General features: G+C 32.4%; 1 protein-coding gene across 2 annotated transcripts in view; it reads left to right on the plus strand.

The window, feature by feature from the left end:
- Positions 1-9,132, plus strand: part of Sk2 (Sphingosine kinase 2) — a 16,478-nt gene extending 7,346 nt beyond the window's left edge. For both annotated transcript variants that reach the window (XM_018445057.1, XM_018445058.1), the window contains 6 exons: positions 6,254-6,605; positions 6,855-7,226; positions 7,681-7,925; positions 7,994-8,092; positions 8,606-8,745; positions 8,823-9,132. In XM_018445057.1, the coding sequence (XP_018300559.1) occupies positions 6,254-6,605; positions 6,855-7,226; positions 7,681-7,925; positions 7,994-8,092; positions 8,606-8,745; positions 8,823-9,011 (1,397 nt within the window). In that variant the 3' untranslated portion in view covers positions 9,012-9,132. The remainder of the gene's footprint in view (positions 1-6,253; positions 6,606-6,854; positions 7,227-7,680; positions 7,926-7,993; positions 8,093-8,605; positions 8,746-8,822) is intronic.
- The last annotated feature ends 10,798 nt before the right edge of the window (positions 9,133-19,930 follow it).

The following is a 19,930-nucleotide window of genomic DNA, read 5'->3' on the forward strand; positions in this document are numbered from 1 at the left end:
TGAGTCCGACAATAAGAGAAATACACAAAAAAAAAACTGAGTCACATCGGTAAAAATAAGCCATAATAAGTATATCGAAAAGAACACGATGTCAAGCGACGTTATCATAATCGTCGATGATACATGTGTTCTTTTCGATATACTTATTATGGCTTATTTTTACCGATGTGACTCAGTTTTTTTTTTGTGTATTTCTCTTATTGTCGGACTCATACCACTACGATAAATCAAGATTGTAGATCTTGAAATCATAAGACACGTTCACTTTCACATAAGTCGATCATAAAACGATGCTTTTACATACGGACTGCACACATCGAGCGATAGGGAATGCGATCAATATATATTTTTGTATTTTTACCGAATTCTTAGACTAACGATGTACATTGAAAATGACCCGATCGAGGTTGAAACGTCTGTAATACTAAACATTCTTTATATTATATTTGTTATTGGTATTAAATGATTTTTATATTACATATGGCTCGTAGCCCTTTTTTCAATTACTGATTAGTTGTTTTAGTTTCTTTATAAATATTCGTCTTTATAAATATTTCTTTATAAATATCATCAGATAATTCAAAATCGTCAGCTAATTCAAAGTCGTTGGGTAATACATCCATCTTACGTCTGCAATTACGATAGCTCACTAATTTCTATGTTGTATTGTATAATACAAATTGTATAATACAAATACGGTATACATGAGATGTTATATTTTTGTGACATTGACTTTTGCCTGATCGCGGACGCAATTGTTGTCATAACATCATTGCGGTATGCGTGAAAAGAGGTATCTCGATTGTGAAATACAGCTTGCAGGTTTATAATTTTTCTAATCTTCCTGTTGGCTTACACGTTGCATGATTTCAACATCGGTATCTGATTGAAATCTTTCCGCAATGCACAAATACATGCGTTCGCGCGAACACGATTCAGCATTGCTGTACATAAGCGTCATTTTCAAGTACAAAGAGGAAAGTCCGGTATGCCGTTTTAACTTGAGAAATCCATTGCAGTAATAACGTTTGTACTTTAAACGGTAACAGCAAAGCCCGGTATCTTTGCCATGTTCGTATATTACTACCAGTGACTGTCAGTACTAAAAGTCTATAGTTCTCGTTACGTATACTATAACCTGCACTGACAAACTGGCAGGAAGATACGAACACGGCCTAGGTAACTCGATCATCGAGTACTATAATGTTACAAATCGATGTTACTAACGATCTTGTCTATTTGAAAAATGCAATATGCGAAAATCATCCATCAAGTACATGTTTATATCGGAGACATTGGCTGCGTTCAGCAGATTCAACAGTTGAATGTTTGCTGCTATTGATGTATTCTTTTAAATCTAAAATTCTGATTGGATGATCTAAAAGAATACATCAATAGCAGGCGAACGCTCATTCAACTGTTGAGTCCGCTGAATGCGCCCATTGATTACCACTTGATATACGATTACGGCTATCATATCTGAATTACAAGAAAAAAGTCTCGAAAAAACTACACGTGTACGTTTTAAAAAAAGTTTATGATTCGGAGGCGAAATGATTTTTATATGCGTTGAAGGTATTTAATAAAATAAAATTTCTAGAACACAATTTTTATTGACAATTCTTATTAACATAATTTTATAAATATCAAATTTTAATTAATGACTTTTGAAGTTTTACCTCAAAAAGAGTATAAATACTTTTAAGAGAATATATCTGATAACTTTATATACGATGAATTCATGCCATAAATAATCGACAAAAATTGATATTATAAAAATAATTTTTAAACTATCCCTTTCTGTCTTTCTATCGGCTTTATAAAAAGAAAGAAAGATTTTTAAACTTCGCGCTTAAAATCAAAGTAATGTTGGTGCAATCGGGTGACGCGCAGGTCTCTCTCTCTCTCTCTCTCTCTCTCTCTCAGACAGAAAATTATTTTTTTAAAATGTTTATGTTTATTGATAGATAAATCTATGTCACACAAACAAAATAAGATATAACACAAATTTGTCATATCTTATTTTTTAGCGATAATCTACTTTATCTTATTTTTGATAACTCCTGAAGGCTGCAAAACTACAGTCATTTATGTACAAGCTTAATAATGTTATAAGTTCATGCTTCTTTTCATATCATATTATACATAAATCGCTGCTCATAATAATGTCATATTCTTAATTAAATATGCACTGACGTCGGCAGTATTGAAAGTATTGGCCTATTTGTCTATTTCATTCGTACGCGCTCGTTATTACTTCGAACGCGGAAATGTTGGGAAAGGATTGCATGCTCGTAACAAGCCGCCAGGATGCAAATTACGTTATGCTTGCGGTTACGTAACGTATTATTTATGGTAAACGCTGATATGAAATTGAAAAACAATAAGCACCTTTCTGAGCGGGCTATCGTTAGGAGAGTTTTACGAGAAAGCTGAGAGTTGATGCGTTTCTCTATGCGTGTACACACATATTCCAGAAAGTGACAAGATTTCCGCGAGTTTCTTGTCTCCTTGAATTTTTTTCGCGATGTCTTAACGTTAAAAATAGAAAGACTCGGCTAGATCAACGTTTGCATATCCTTTTTCCCCTTTTTTTTATGCAGTTGTGAATTATGCTGTATTATCAGTTGATGTGCTCGCGAGGAAAGATGCGAAACGAAATTAGCAACAAAATTTTCCATTACGCAGATAATTTACCTATCTAAAATTCCTTTCATCCGGTTCAGTTGATTTGGAATATTGTTTAATTTTAATGATAAATTATAAATTATGGAGCTGTTTGCATAATGTCAATCTTTAATATATTCATGTAATTACTCAAAGAAGAATCTTATGCGACTTCATTAATAAAAGACACTCATTGTTAGTCTAACATTTTCCAAGTAACTCCTGCACAAACATCCTTTGACGGTTTTTTTTATTTTTGTCATTGATAGAGCTGTCAATGTTTTTAGCACCGATCTTGTGCAATTATATTTTTCTTGACAGCCTTGAAAAAAAATATCGTATATATATTATTTATCTTATTATTATTACTGATGTTGAACAATAACACTATGTGGCATTGAACGTTATAGGCTACTTAACATTAGATTGCATTTATCTAATTGTTATCGCAAGTAAATAAATGATAAATATAAAGATAAAATTAATTTTTTTTAGAAAACAATAAAAGCTTTTTCTAATTTATGTATCATAAAGAATTTTTGATTTTTAATATTAAGAAAGTATGAGAGAAGGTTTTTAATATTAAGGAAGTATGACTAATATTTCAAAATAATAAAAAAGTTGTGAAAAAATTACAGATTATTCGCATTTAAAAGTAATATAAAAAATTTAATGACAATTTACCATCTGGATAAAAAATTATTTCAAGAAATAATATTTTTTTATCTGCTCCAATTGAAAGGTATAGAAATGTAATGTATTGTAAAATAATGACAAAAATCTCAATGTTTTAATGTATGTACTTTAAGTATCTAAGAGATTCATAAAAAATATATTGCGATATAGAAATTGGTTGTCCTGTAAATAAATAAAATATTTATTTGTTTTAAATCTTTGTTTAATCGGTGAATCGCAAAAAAATTTTGCACAAGCTATTTCGAATACTTAAAGTATTCGTACAAAAACATTTATTTTTTAAATTTTAATTTATAACAATAAAAATAATAATATACACAACCTGTCAAATCTGTTGTCAAATTTAATCTAATTTAAGTCGCCACTGCTCTTACTTAATATAATCGTTATTTTATATTAAAAACAATGGTTAAATTTGACACTATATAATGTCAATTTGACGCTATATGTATTGAGTAGGAGCAGTGGCGACTTAAATTAGGTTGAATTTGATACTATAGATTTAAGAGTGATAGACTAAGGGCCAGTTATTCCATCTTCGGATAAACTATGTGATAATTTATCTAATGGATAAACAAAAAAGTAAAAGAGTAAGAGTATGAGAGAGTAAGAGAGTAAGAGAGTGAGTTAAAGTTTATTGAAAGATGGAACAACCCTTCCTAAATAAACTATATAAATGTGTTGTTCAATAAAAATAGAATAGTTATATAAGTACAAATATATAATGGTAATAAGGCTCAATAAATTAAAAATATCAAAAAGAAATAGGGCTACGAGCCATAGATCAATCAACACACATAGTCTAAATTAATAAAATAAACATAAACATAACACAATAAACTTTAATAACTGCCGGCAATAAATAATACAAACGTTTCGATCTCTATCGAATAATTATCAATGTTGGAAATGAATACAAAAACAAAGAAAATATATAAAATTAAAAATCAGAATTTCCCTCTCATCTCGCAGTACTTCCGCTAACATATTGAAAATGCACGATGCGAAATCGGTAATGTGTGTTTCTCCGTTAATATGCAATGTATGATTTCTGTTGAAAAACATAAGTCATACAGAAATTAAAGTCGGTAATATAAAATACAAGAAATATGAACTAATGCACATACAAAAAATGATAAGTCAGTAATATAAAATAAGAAATATGAACACATTATAATATATGTAGAGAACATTAAAAATAAGCAACTGAATAAAAAGATTGAATACCTTAAAGCGGATCTTAATCAGACAAATGCGAAGTTATAAGTACAACTTTTTATATATGTATATAATTTATTTAAAGTATAAATATTAATATATGTGCTGTATATTGATCGTATTTCCATTATAATATTTAAAGTTGAGGATATGCAACGATTGAATTTGTCAGAGATTAATCTCACGTATACGATTAATCTCTGACGATTGCAAATTGTAATTGTGAAATAATATGGTTAAATAACAGGAGGATATTTTTTATAGTTTTGTTAAAGCTGGAAATGGATTTATACGATTAATATCTAATAAAAAAACAAACTATTTATTTGTTATTTCAATTAGCAATTAGATCAAGGTTGCAGAGTGCATTTATTTTTTATTACTTACTTTTTTATAACTTACGTGACATTATTTATTTAAACATATTTTTAAATTTATGCATGATAAAATTTATACGGTGTTGATTTTTTTGTTCACATGATGCATTTCGTATTTCGTCTGAATAGATAAATGTTTATACTTTTTTATACGTCGTAGTCGCATATGGAAGATGCAACTGCTATTATGCAATCATGATTAAGCTATTTGGTGTCAAGTCAGTTATCAAAGAACATATGTCTACAAAGCGAATGAGTCTCGATAAGTGACAAAAATGTGTTACGAACATTAATTCTTTAACGTGATTGTGAATATATCGAAACAGGATCTGAATAGAATGTTTTTCGATGGACTTGTTTGCTGAAAACGAAACTTTTCACTGACGAAAGGCGAATGATCTTGCGATTGATCTATGATGAGATTTATCACATCAGGTTTAAATCGTTAGATTGAATAGATAATTATCTTGATGATTTATCATATGCTAATTATGCATATGAAAAAAATCGTATTGGAATAAATGTAAATTTAATTATAGGTAAAAGATGGCACTTTAAAATAATGCAAATGAAATTGAAAGAAAAAATTTAGTTGGTTGTAAATAAATGATAAATTAGATAAATATGACTAAAACGACAATTTAGTACATTTAATCTCAATTTTCTTGGAAACTTGACGTAACAGTTCAATTTGGCCGCTGGATTCGCTTTCAGTCACCAGAAGTCCATTGAAAAATACTTTATTTATTCAGACCTCAAAAAAGTATTGAACTGTGTAATCAATAGATTTTTAAATTACTAAACTTAAACGCTTGCTTAAATCAATGCGAAAGAGAGATACAGCTGTTTCACATACTGAAAATTTCTTAAAGCCCGGGTTCTTCGCATTTTCGTGAGAAAGGCGAAACTTTCTCAAAGTAATAAAGAGCAGCGTGATGCATCTTGAATACTGAATGCTTGATGCTTTTGTGATAAGAGTTTATGTTTTCTCCGGAAATAATAAACGATAAGGATCAGCAGATGCGCAAAGAATCCGTTGAGATTAGAAATTTTACTTTTCGAAAGTATCTTGTCTGCAGAAAGAGACTTAGGATTACATTATTTTGAAAAGTTATAATACGCACATGTCTCGCGTGTTTTATTGGAATTATTTATCCGAGAATGATTTTTGGACAGTGCCAAAAACCATGAAATCGCGTCTTTCAAATAACAAACGAAATAGTAAATTATAATAATAAGAGGTTCTGGGACAATGTATATAATAACTCTTGCATTCGCTCTCACTAATGTTTCAGCGTGTCCAGGTGAGAATCGGAAACTTCTGGTGTTGGTGAACCCGAAATCAGGACCTGGCAGAGGCAGAGATACCTTCCAGAAGAGGGTCCATCCAATCTTGTCGGAAGCGGAGAGATCTTACGACATTCATATTACCAAGTGTTCTAATTACGCCCGTGAGTTCGTGCGCACAAGGGATATTTATCAATGGAGCGGTCTGTTGATGGTCGGTGGCGATGGAATCGTCTTCGAGGTAGTGAACGGAATCTTCCAAAGGCCTGATTGGGAGAAAGCTTTGCGCGAATTGCCGCTCGGGGTAATACCATGCGGTTCCGGCAATGGTTTGGCAAAGTCCATCGCTCATGCTAAGAAGTAAGTTCACCTTTTGATCTCGTGCAGCCAAAATTTTAGACAGTTGTACAATCTGTATGATTGGTACTAAGGTACTATAAAGTTCTAAATTGTAGAAAAAAAAAATGTTGAATCTTCCTCTGTTAATTACCGTAAGGCACCTCTCTCTCCCGCTCTCCCTCCTCTTCCTTCCTCTCTCTTTCTCTCTCGATATTTTTTGATAAAGTTATTACTAAAAACGTATAATCTAAGAATAAAATAATGTTTCAGAGAACCGTACGATCGCAATCCTTTGCTTATCAGCGCACTATCGGCGGTCAAATGTAAAAGGACATCGATGGATATTGTGCGCGTAGAAACTAGAAATCAGATTCTTTTCTCATTTCTGTCGGTGGGCTGGGGGTTACTCGCTGACATTGACATCGAAAGCGAACGACTTCGCGCCATCGGGGGCCAAAGATTTACTGTATGGAGCCTAGCGCGTCTAATAGGATTGAGAACATATAAAGGCAAAGTGTCGTATTTACCTTGCAACAAGGTTCCTCCTACAGAAAATATGGAAAACGGCAATATATATCACAAGGACTATGTTGCAGAGAACATATTGTCGCATTCGAGAAGCTATGGCGACGAATTGGACAGGTAATAACTCTGCGTGATGATAATAACGGATTTTTTAATAGAATGTAATGACAGATAACGTATTAAGGCACATATTAAATCAGCGTGATTGTCTGTCAACGTGCCACGCGCCAGATATCAAAGATGATTTCAGAGTACATGTACAAAAGTTTTATCATCGATTCTCTTGAAGCTATTTTATATATTTGAAGATACAGAGAAACTGAATCTGCTCGAAAAATAATGTCGCTGTGAGTATGTTGTGTGTATGTGTGTGTGTGTATTGAAATTGAAGTATATATGCACACTGCATATTCACCGAGTTTAACAACTTGTTTGGCTCTGAGAATATTTTCGATAACTTTACACAGATATATTATATTAAACGCAATAAGAAATATGATATATTATTTAACTATGTCGTTTCTTTTTGCTATTTACTGAGTTTATTTACGAAAAATAAATATGTATGTAGGTGTTGTGCCGGGCCTGAATCAGAACCGAAAGGTTTCTACAATACTTTCGGTGAATCATCCAACGATTTGAACGGTTACGATGATAACGACGTGATAACTGAGAACCTAGCTCTCGAGACGGAAAACGAGAGGAGACACAGACTTGACAGCTTTTACTCCGCAACATCAGCAAAGTCGACTTATTTCAGCACAGGTTCCGCCTCGAGTTATCACAGTATGGAAGATGATAACAGCACAGAGATTGGTATGTACTAAAATCGAATGTACTTTTATTGATTTTATAACGTCCGTACTAATAAATGTATCGTTAAGATGCAGAAAACATCTGTAACAATCAAGTTATGTATGGGCCATCATCTACACTTCCGGCGCTAACAACGCAGCTCTCAAATTGCTGGACAACGATTCAAGGTAAGGTAATTACTTAAATAACGGAAGTCTTGCACCGATAATTTGAATTTTGAAAATTTTAAACAAATTTCTTTTCTTTTGTTTGCTTTACTTTTAAACATATATTTAACTAAAGTTCATACCGAAGTATATTTAGAAAGTATATACGAGAGAAACGAACACTTTAGTTTTAATATTTATAATTTATAAGACTTGTGAGACGAGTTCAAAGACACATGTATTTGTTGTCATATAATATGGTGCCAAAGGTTGCCGCGTAATGTATCACTTATTAACCCTTTAACTCCAGTTGAATTCGAAGTAACGTCACGTACCACTTAATAAAATGCCGAATATAATGGAGCATAATTGAAAAAATATATATAATATAATATAATACATTTCAATTGCAATACTTACATTCGAAAAATAAATTCATAGAATTTTTATGCCATTTTTCACAATGCATAAGAACTAAAAACGAAGTTTATAGCGTGTATGTGTATGTAGAATATTGTATGTTTAAAATTTTAGGAGAATTCATAATGGTACATGCAGCATATCAAACACATTTAGGACAGGACTATTTTTTTGCGCCACGTGCTGCATTAGCTGATGGAATTATTTGGCTTTTAATAGCTAAAGCCGGTATTACACGGGCCAGCTTAGTGCAAGTAAGCTATATTATAAAGCAGGAAGAAAAAGAAAACAGTACGGTTGTATAGTGATACTTATCGTATTTGCTTATTAGTTTTTATTAGGTCTGAGTAGTGGAACTCATGTGACTTGCCCTGGCGTTGATATGATACCTGTGAAGGCATTTCGAATAGAACCTATGGAAGGAACGAGTGGATATATAACCGTAGACGGTGAGGAAGTTGATTACGGACCGTTGCAAGCCGAGATATTCTCTTCCTTAGCATCGGTGATGACACCCTGACATAAACGATAATCATGTATATTTAATGGTGATATCAAACAAAATCAAATAATCCGGATAATTCGACGAGAAAAATTTATTCTAGGCTAGCTTAGAATAAATTAGTTATAAGATAGTAACACCAAACTGTTAATATATGTATATTATCTATAAAAGATATTTCGGATTGTAAATTTTTAATTGACAATCTAAGTAAGCTATTTAAACTTCATTCTTATTACCTTGCGATGTGCTCAGTCAAAAGGGAGAGTTCTTTTTTTTTCTCTTCGTAAGAAAAGGTTGATAGATAAATATATACATAGAATTATTTATTAATCTAGAGTTGGACGGGTTAAATCTGTTGCATCTTAATAGATACACATTTAGCCATTTTGTAAAGTTTTCTATCAGTTTGTACAGTGTATCTATACATGCAACGAAATGATATTATTTGTGCTCACTATTGTAAACTATAATATTACGCGTAAGATATTATATTTTGTTACCATATAAAATAAATTAATGAATTGTTTCTTTTTTACATATACAAATATTTTTCGAGTCGATACTAACCAAATGCATTAGAGAAACTGTAAACTTTATTATCACATTTTTTAATATGTTTGCGTCTTACATCTTTAATGCACAATAAAATGATACTGCATTGTTTACGATTTGATATGCTGCACAAATAAAATAATATTTTAATAATAAGTAACATGCTACAGTAATCGGTTTGATTACATATTAACTATTTCGTTACTTTCATTTCCATATGAAATATAAAGAACAATACATGACAGGAATCATATATCGTAAAATCGTAGTAAAATTAATTACGTATGATATGTATGTATCATACTTAAAATATTAAATTGCAAAATTAAGATTTAATTATTAATTTTGCTGATTAAATTTTTTCCTTAATTAAAAGTGTTTTTTGTGTGTGATTATTATTATTATACTTAATAAACGCAATTGAAAGAGAGATGAGATTTAAAAAAGTTGTTTTATTAAATCAAGCTTTTTCCGAATTTTTATCATCTTTCATACCACATAATCTTGACTCAATGTCATGTATAGTTACAGATTAGTTTCGCCATAATTTCTCATGGTAAAGGCCGAAGAGAATGAACCAATCAGAATCCTTCCTTTCCTTCCATTTCATGAAAAAGTGGAGCTTTAATTGGTTGATTCTCTTATGCACTATGCGTTATGCAAAAGTCTGTGCTGCTGCCATAAAGTAGTGCGATACAAATTTAAAAAGTTTGAGAAGTTTTGTTTTACTATGTTCAAGAGAGCGTCATATATACGACGCATGGAACAATGTTTTTACATTAGTGAGTTCATTTTTGGTCACCTCTATTCGTGAATAAGTAATTCTGAATACAATAATGAGAATGGCGAATATGACGGAAACGTATATTTTTCTTGGACGCAGTCAACCTCCATCTAAATAAACGTCGTAATTTATCGAAGTGATTAGATTTCGCGCTCCTTTGTTTACGCTATAAATAACAGTTGATCGCTTACTGTTTACTTCTTTGCCGCATTTCAGAAACATAATTCGTAACGCTTGTAACGCGCGTATCTTGGGGAATTTGCTTCGATAATTAATATTCAAGGAGATATGTTTAGGTGATAAAAGGCGAAACGTTACCGTTGTTAAGTCTACACGTATCATTTATTATTCTCTCTTTACAACAGCGAGTCGTGATCATCGATCGCCATCAATCCCGATGATCCGCCTCTCGTTCCTTCTCGCTTTAAAACTTCCCTTTTGTACGTGGGTCTCCGCATGCGCGTCACTCGAGTTCGATGACGATGAAATAGATGAAGTATGAAAATGAAAAAAGTGAAGAAGTTTATGGATCAGTCTCTTTACACAAGAGTAAACAATGAACACGGAGAGCACGGTTCCCCAGGCGAGTGTCGTCGTGTCGTGTGTGATAAAAATCGCAAATTTCGCGGTCTTGGCGTGGCAACGACGAACTGTCGATTACAGCTCGAAAAAAAAAAAAAGACAGAATTGTAGCTCGTTAAAATAATCTTAAGTAAAACTATTTATATGCATGTACGAGTACGTTCCCCGAAATCGTCGCCGTTCCATTTGCATCTACGGATTCTCTTTACCAATTTAAAAGCGAAATTGTGACCTTCTCGAGTAAAAGCAACGACAAATAAATTAAACGTTGTAGTGAAAGTTATTTTTATAAAATGCAACAAAATCGGATCTTTGCGGAAAGTCGCGAGAAAGAGAAGTTTCAGAACTTTAGAAACGGCATTCCCCTAAATTGTACGAGAGAATCCCACAAATCGATCGAACGGCGATAACTCCGGAGCCTTCTGTATACATATCCGTATATACTACAAACATAAAAATGCCCTGGCCGAATCCCTCTCCGTTTCCCTCGATCTCCTTTTGTCGCAACGTCCTACTGAATTGATAATAGAATCGCGACTTGTAGAAACGCCGTACGTGCGTCGTACGTGTTTGCGAGGAAGAATTCTACAGAAAAAAATATTTTTGCTCCGAAAAGTCAACGAACGATTGTCTCATATTCTCGTACGAAAACAAATTGAACAGTCTGGCAGTTTATCTCAAGGAAACTCATTTCCGAATGGGCTGAGCGATGATTGTATGTACAATGCGGAGAATGATGGTAATTTTTTTTTCAGTCACGCCAGAACTCATCGATCAGTAGTCTAATTTCCATGGAAGTCCTTAATTCGATATAGTACGCTGTTTCCATTGGAAATAGAGACCTTGTGGATCGAAGCGAGAATAAAATAAACGCAACTAATGCATTCCCGGGAAAAATGTTGTATATATGGACATATTTTATATATAATTGTATATAATTATATAATATATAATATATTGTACAAAATTGAATATATCAATTTTATATAATTTTGTATGAATTATATATGAATATATGTAATATACAATTATATACACAATTATATATGAAACATTTTTTCCCGGGTTTCTATCGACTTAAATTTTGATTTTACGTTGGTTGCACATTAAGTGTAAATTAATGCTTCGATGGAAACTAGACTAGTGACACATCGATCAGCTGCTATTTCGAAGGTTCTGAGAATCCTTGAACGATTCGAAGGCTACAGGAGGAATATCGACCAGGCCAACGATCGCAATATTCGTACGTAGCGCAGGCGGTGTATATACAGAGTCTATTACTGAATTAACACTAAAAATGGAAATATACGCAGAAACGTAAATTCGGAGATCTGCGGAGATAAGTGGCTCTATCACACATCACAATCTTTGCGAAACGGCCGAAACGTCTCCCCGATCTCGCGGATCGTGAGTCATGATGCGCGCGAAAAAGAAACAGGAATAAAGAAAGAGATAAAGAAAGAGATAAAGGCGAGATATCGCAAACGGTGACATTTCCCGCGGAGTTTCCCAATCGAATGCCGGAGAATCGGGACAGACGTATTTATCTCGCTTTGTTTCCACGTCGTCTCGCCTCTACGATGACAAATTATTAATTTCGAAATATTATTCAGCACGCGCGCTCTCTTCCTCTCGCTCTTCTTGTCCTAACTTTCCGAGAGTTTATCGTGCACGTACATAAAAGTATATATACACATGCACGCATGCACGCACGCACCCACACACACACACACACACACACACACCACACACACGAAAGGCAAATCAAGCGTATTCGCATTCGGAGCATACATACACACTCCATGCTCACGTTTTCGCGCATTTTACAGTTGCAGTCTCTCCGCGTAAAAGATTAGAGAATCGATCATCTCGGCTCGGCAATCCATTTCACCTCTCAGCAAGGATTGGAGATCGATTGCATATCTTTAATTTTATAAAAGTGAGCAAAATCACTAGAATATATAATTTCTCTATGTAATTTTAATGGCTGCGTTCAGCTGAGAAAATAGCTTTGCAACTGCTGTAAAATTCTTTAATATGATTAATTTACACATCTAGATCCAATAAGAAAACTAAGAGCAAAATCAATCACATTAAAGAATTTTATAATGCGGGGCAAAAAATCTGTTTTCTCTGCTGATCGATATCTATTGAGAAAAAAAAAGTCTAAATATTTGCAAGCAAACATTTTCTTCGACATTTATTGATTATATAATAAAAAAATTTGACTGTGTGATGACAAAATATATATTTCTGTGAGATACGTGGACAGTTTGTCAATCAGTGACTTTTTAAAAGAAGACTGTTGAAAAACAAGTCGAACTTTTGATTAAGAAAAAAGTTAAGAAAGAGATTAATGACTCTAGTTTTATCAAACAGTTCACGTATCTCATTAATTGTAAAAAGAACAAAATAAATGGTTTATTTTCTTCTAGGAATAAAATTTTATTTCGTCATATTTAAATGAAGATATATTTCAGTGAAATAAACATTATATCCGACAAAAAAGATATTTTTAAATATTTTTCTTGGTGTAGTGAATTTGCTTACTTTTATAATTTTCATTGTTCAAGATATACAGTTGATCCCTTGCTTCTAAAATTTATTTACTAGCTGCAAAATCGCGCGTCAAGAAGTCTTACTAAGTACCTAAAATAATCCCTACGAATTTGGACTGCGAGCGGCGAGTTCTCCCTCCTCTTCTTTTTTCTTCATTTTTTTTCTTTTTTTCTTCTTCGAACGATAAGGACTACCAACGTCGTTGGCACGTGGACGTTGTCAATTGGATCTTTCCTTGCGAGAATCATATCGAATCACGAAATTATGAACACCCCGCGGAAATTCTTACAGTATAATATTGTCGAAACTATATTTATCTATAAGGATAGAATTTATTACGAACACGTTGCTGGTACAACAAAAAACTTGTGACACGCGTTGTACATCACTTTTACATCGAAATAATAAATAATTGATCTTTTGGCCGTCAGAAACGATCGACACACTTTTCTTTTGTCTCCAATCGAGTACGCTACAGGCGTACAAAACTGCCAATTATATAAACATAATATTTTTGATAAATAAGTGGGGGGCCTTTCGGCACACAACGAATTATGACATATTTTGTATTCGGGCAATCAGCACTCGAATTGGAGTGTCTTATAAAATATTGAAGAAAATATTAATCAATTTCGCACATATACATCATTCAAGCACCGCTTGAAAAATAACATTGTAATAACAAAATACATCCTTAAAATAATGGTTTTGCATCGTGATTGCGTACAATCGACAACTTAAGTTGACCTTATCCTTTCTCGATTTGGTCAATATTATGACGAAATAATTCACAACGTACAATATGAAATAAGTTCCAACCATGGCCAAGATTTTCTTTACAACCGATCCTGTTGGATAGTCCGATCGATCGGAGAACGTTTCACTCAACAACGTAAAACACTCTAAATTTACAACTAACAGCTCGCTAATTTAATACATTGACTAAAGCGCTTCTTTTTCCAATGATTTTCATTTCGGCGAGAGACCGAGGACCAAATCGGGATTGATTATCACACGAATCTCCGAATTGTATGAATAAAGTGACTCCGAGAACACTCGATTACGATTCTCCTTAGAGTTCCTTACGTAAGAATTTGGAAATCACATGGAAAAAACGATTTTATTAAAGTATCTATAAAAAATGTAGGTAGATACAGATTTGAAAATAATTTTGTTGAGCTAATAAAATAATTATGTGAGAAACTCTTAAGTATGATGAGTGATGCTGCAAAGTTTTGACATTTTAGCAATCATTTTGAGCAATTATTTTGACAATTCAACAGAATTATTTTCAGATCTGTATTTATCTAAATTTTTAGATACTTCAGCAAAATCATTCTTTCCACACAAGGTTTTCAGGACAACTATAGTTTTTCAAAAACGTCAGTTGAATACTCATGTGGTCTATTTCTATTATTTAACGGGGGTAGTCATCTGATTTTTTTTACGTAAACTATCACTTGGAATATTTTTACACAATTAGAAATTATTATTATAAACATGTTTTACTCTTTCCGATTCATTTGTATTTGAGAACATTATGCATAAAGATTTAATCATAATTTTCTGAAAAAAAGTAAGTAGAAACTAAACATATACATATTAAACATGTTAAATAACTTGTGACAATATTTTTTAAAAATAAAGATATTAATTAATGAAATACCATTTTTAATACAAATTTTCGATGAAATTGCATATTTAAAAGAAAGAAAATATGGCAAACAATTTTACAACAATTTACATTTTCTCGCCGTTAGGATATAAAAACAGATGACTATTCCCGAGTTAAAAAATGAATTCAATAATACATATACATAAATATTATTTTTACCATAATAACTAAACCGATAAAGTAAACAATAAAATATAAATTCCATCGTTAGCCTGAAATACATGACGGATCAATAAAAAATTGTCTAATCAGTGTCCAAGCTCTTACTTAAGGAATTCTAATTCCTCTTGCAGCCGAGGACGCACCGCGAATGCTGAGATATCGTAATTTCTACGTCTCGCGATTGAAATCTCATAACGAAGAACACTAGAACACGCCGCCGAGAGCGGCGACGGTGGGATCCGCTCTGGAAGTAACACGCCGAGCTTGGCTCAAACTCGTTATCGCACGCTCTGTAATCGTCATATACAAACGGTAATATAACGTATCAACTATATGCGCTACACTGGGTGTGTATTTGTAAAGATATTTATATGTTAAAAAATGGGGGGGATGTAGGAGTCATATAATATGTACACACATGATACTGGCAGTATAACTTTCGCCTTCTTACGAATCTTCCTCGTCGCGCGGCGAACATTCCGCTTCGATTAGACATGTACGGACAGGCCGCCGATTCGACATGCATGGCCGAACGTGAATTTCATCTCGCGACAGCGATAATTAACTAGACAACATCTTCCTCGGTTCTACGAGACGAGCGGACCGTGTTTCCCCGCGGCGATTAAAATCCGCGCGAGCCAGCATGAATTTATACGCGGCGTTAATTTTAATGGCTCTCCTTTCCGATTTCTGCGCTCGATAAGAAATCTAAACAATTCGGGCCTCGAAGATCGCGAAAATCGTTCGCCCTAGATACGTAGAAATCATATATGTAAACGTCTTGTACAAAAATGCTACGAAGTCGCGAAGATGACGCTTTTCGATGTTGAAACGCATGGTCGATAGCCTTAAATCATTAGTAACGCACCACCGATGCGACGAAGTGTCCTTCGTTTATCCTACTTAAGCATACGGTAATAAAAGGAAAGAAACGGCAATAGATTGTCGATGGAATTGTCTCGCATCGCTTTAGCATCGTTTAAACCGAGAGATGGGCAGGGGAGAATCTAAGGCCGGCATTCAGTCGATTCTTATATTTGAGATTGTCCTTAGTGCAGTTTTAAGATGTCATAAGCCAATCAATCAGAGAGCTGTATTAACGTCTTAAGACATTAAGATGGTCTTAAAACAAGAACGGACTATGAATACCGCCCTAAAACTCACAAAACGCTGCTCTTGCGTATTTTAGAAACATAAACATTTTTCATAAACATCACAACATATAATTATATTGTTTGAGAATACTTTTTCGAGAACAAATCTAGAAGCACAAAATAACAAAATTGTATAAAAATCATCTAACGAATCTGGTGAAAAAATGCCCTTAGTTTTTGCTTTTCACTGTAATACTCGGATGAATATGATTTGATAAATTAATAAGCATCAATTTTTTCATACGAATTAATAAATATCAGTTCTTTTAATTGGTATAATAATAACTACTTGGTAATAATAGCACTGTTAATTTTTTTCTGTGGAAAAAAATTGGGCAATTTATATCTAGCCATTTCATCACGTTGTCGATAAATAAATAGATTGATAAATTTAAATCTTGATTATATAGGTAGATATCCAGGTAGATATAATTAGTTACCACATAACGGCACTTCGTATTTATAAGGAAAACAAAGTATCAATAAACCATGTCAGGGTTAGAGAGCGTACATTTTTACGATCGTACGATTTATAATTTGTTTTAACTCAGGTATTAAATACTCTGGACAATCTACGTTTGTGTCTCTTTTAATGTTTTATGTCCTAGATTTGGCCTTTATATAACCGTGCAATTAGAGATAACGGTATAGAAAAATGTAAAATGCTTCTTCAATTTCTCATACACAATTTGGATTTTAAATCATTTGAGTTTTTGCTTCCCGTACGCCATCTCTTACATCAAATGCGACAAACGCTAAAATTCATAATTTATTTTACTTTCATGAGACTTGGATGCATATAGATATGAAACGGTTTTGTTGAAATTTCGTTAGCGATACGTCTCCGCGAAATTCGCGCATAAAATAACGCGCGACGCTAAATATAAATCGCAATTCCATTTAATTAAACGCCATTATACATATATAGCGCAATACGATGTCATTTATTAAATATAACTTAGAAATTTGGCAGTGTTCATTTCTTGTCTTCGTCCAATATTACCTACATATCACTCTAGAGAAGATGATATCAGTAGAGTGTGCTGTGGTATGAATCGAAAAAGATGTTCTTGAAGTTGTCGTAACAACATAAAAAAATGCGTATAACATAAAATAATTTATGCGATTAAGTCTATATATAAAATATGTTCATATACATAATGTATAATTATATATATTATATATTATATATATCGTTGAATTATATTATATATACACATATAATAGATTAGAAATTTTTGAAATAATATCGTTAAACGGTATATTTCGAAAGATGTGAGAAATATATATATATAAAATATGATTCCAAATGTGTGAGCCGAAATATATGAAAGAAATCTATTATTGTATACATTTTATAAAAATTATTTATCTAAAGGTTGACGAAAGGAAGATTATAAGTTTTTGACACATCGTTTGACTTGTATAAAATCTTACTACATAAGAAGACAATTCGTAATCTCTCATTTCATACCACAGTGGCCTCAGATTGCTTGAGCCTCTTCCAAGAAAACAAAATGCAAAAGTGCCGTTGCATTGCATTTAAAAAGTTTAAATAAATAGCGTCGATGAATACTTATATTTTATAATGTTGATTCGAGCATGAGTTTTCTTTTTTATGAATTCGTCATTTTAATCTATTGTGAAATTCGAAATAAAATTATCTAGAATAATATCGATCTTATTAACTTTAAACAATTTGATAAGAATTATATTAAAAAATGTAAATGCGCTTCTAAAATTATTACGTAGTCATTATACATAAGAGATGAACTATGTTCATATCTAAAATTTCTGTTTCCGATAGAATTTCCGAGAAATAAGAATACATTAATATAATAACATTATGTTAATTTTCTATTAGCAACGCGTCACAAATAAAAATATATGTTTTTGCAAAATCTAAAATGAAGTTCCATTATAAGAGTGAATTTCTATAATTCATGGTAGACCGAAAATGAAGTGCTTAGAGTTCACATTTCTAATAAGCTCTTTTGATTTGAAACTTTAATAATGGCTACTACTGCAGTGTCTATATGTTATATCGCTTATAATTGCTTGTATTTTCTGATTAGTAAGTTGACCATAGATTCTGTGCAGTTTGAGGTACAAAATGCGTCTTACATAATAATCCCAGCAGGATCCGGAGTTGTTGTATAAAATAATTTGTATCAAAAATTATTGTAAGATAATTTGCGACACTGTTACATTTACTGACTACTATATCTAACTGTGTTACATTGACAGTTTAGATACCATTATACTTATGTACAATCATAATTTAGCTTCTAGTTGTTTAATACATAAAGATCATTTTTTACAGTGCATAACTACACAATAATGAGCTCACGTATTGTGTGCTTGTTAACACAGTTTTGAGTAGTTCATATTTACGGTATTACTTTTGCACAGATAACTTGGCCAATTACTTACATATTCAGTGTGCCTTTCGTTTAATTTCAAATGTTATGAAACAGATGTGCCATTTTCTCTTAGTCTTGTATAATAATGAGCAATGCTAAATCTGTATCTTCATCGTCTCAAGTACACAAGATTGATAAGTCTGATTGATAAAAATATTATGAAGAGAATATTATGACTGCGTTCCTTTCATGCATTCAATATCAGATATATATAAACTAATTTATAAATGTAAAAATTAAGATAAATTTCTAGAGAAATTTGCATCATGTATTGTCATGTACAGAAAGGATAAAATGTAACCCAAGACAATGAAATTACAGAAAGCGACGATTATCTCTACAAGTGTATTGAAAAATAACCTTTGCGCAGGATGTCTGCTTTATTTTGTTCTTTACTACTAACCACTAACATTTGCTAGTACGTTAGTATAAGAATATCTAGTTCAATTCACTTTTTTTGCCAAATATCTAGTTCAATTCATTTTTTATTGTTATTCGCAGTTTAGCAGTGATATTTAGAGAAGACGATTGGCCAATCTTTCTGTAACGAATGTAAATCGTACGGAATTTTTTTCTCGCATGACTTACATCGTTAATACTTCCGCAAGTCTACTATGCTACACTATTTACAGTTGATAAGCAATACATCCGATTGTTCTTGCAAACGTTTTTTTTCAAGCAGGTATATTTCGGTGTGTATATTCGTTTAACTATATATAATAGATGTATGTATGAACGATGAGATGTACACGTTGATAATCGATATGGAGCGTATACTTTTTTGTGGTTAAAAATATAAATAAACGTAAAAAAATCGTCTTTTTAATATAATTTGACACACTATTCGATAAAGCAATTTTATTTTTGATTCTGCAATGAATTCATCGTCTAACAATAATATCTATTGTGCGTAACAAAAATCTCTCGCACAAGATTCAAATTAATAATTTAATAAAATAAGAAACGTACGTTTACAAGAACATTCACATATTCTACGCCGATAAATACATACATTTTAATGAAATGTACGTAACAAGTGGCAG

This window comes from Mycetomoellerius zeteki, unplaced genomic scaffold, assembly GCF_001594055.1.
Source record: "Mycetomoellerius zeteki isolate Tzet28-1 unplaced genomic scaffold, Tzet1.0 scaffold155, whole genome shotgun sequence".
Lineage (NCBI taxonomy): Eukaryota > Metazoa > Arthropoda > Insecta > Hymenoptera > Formicidae > Mycetomoellerius > Mycetomoellerius zeteki.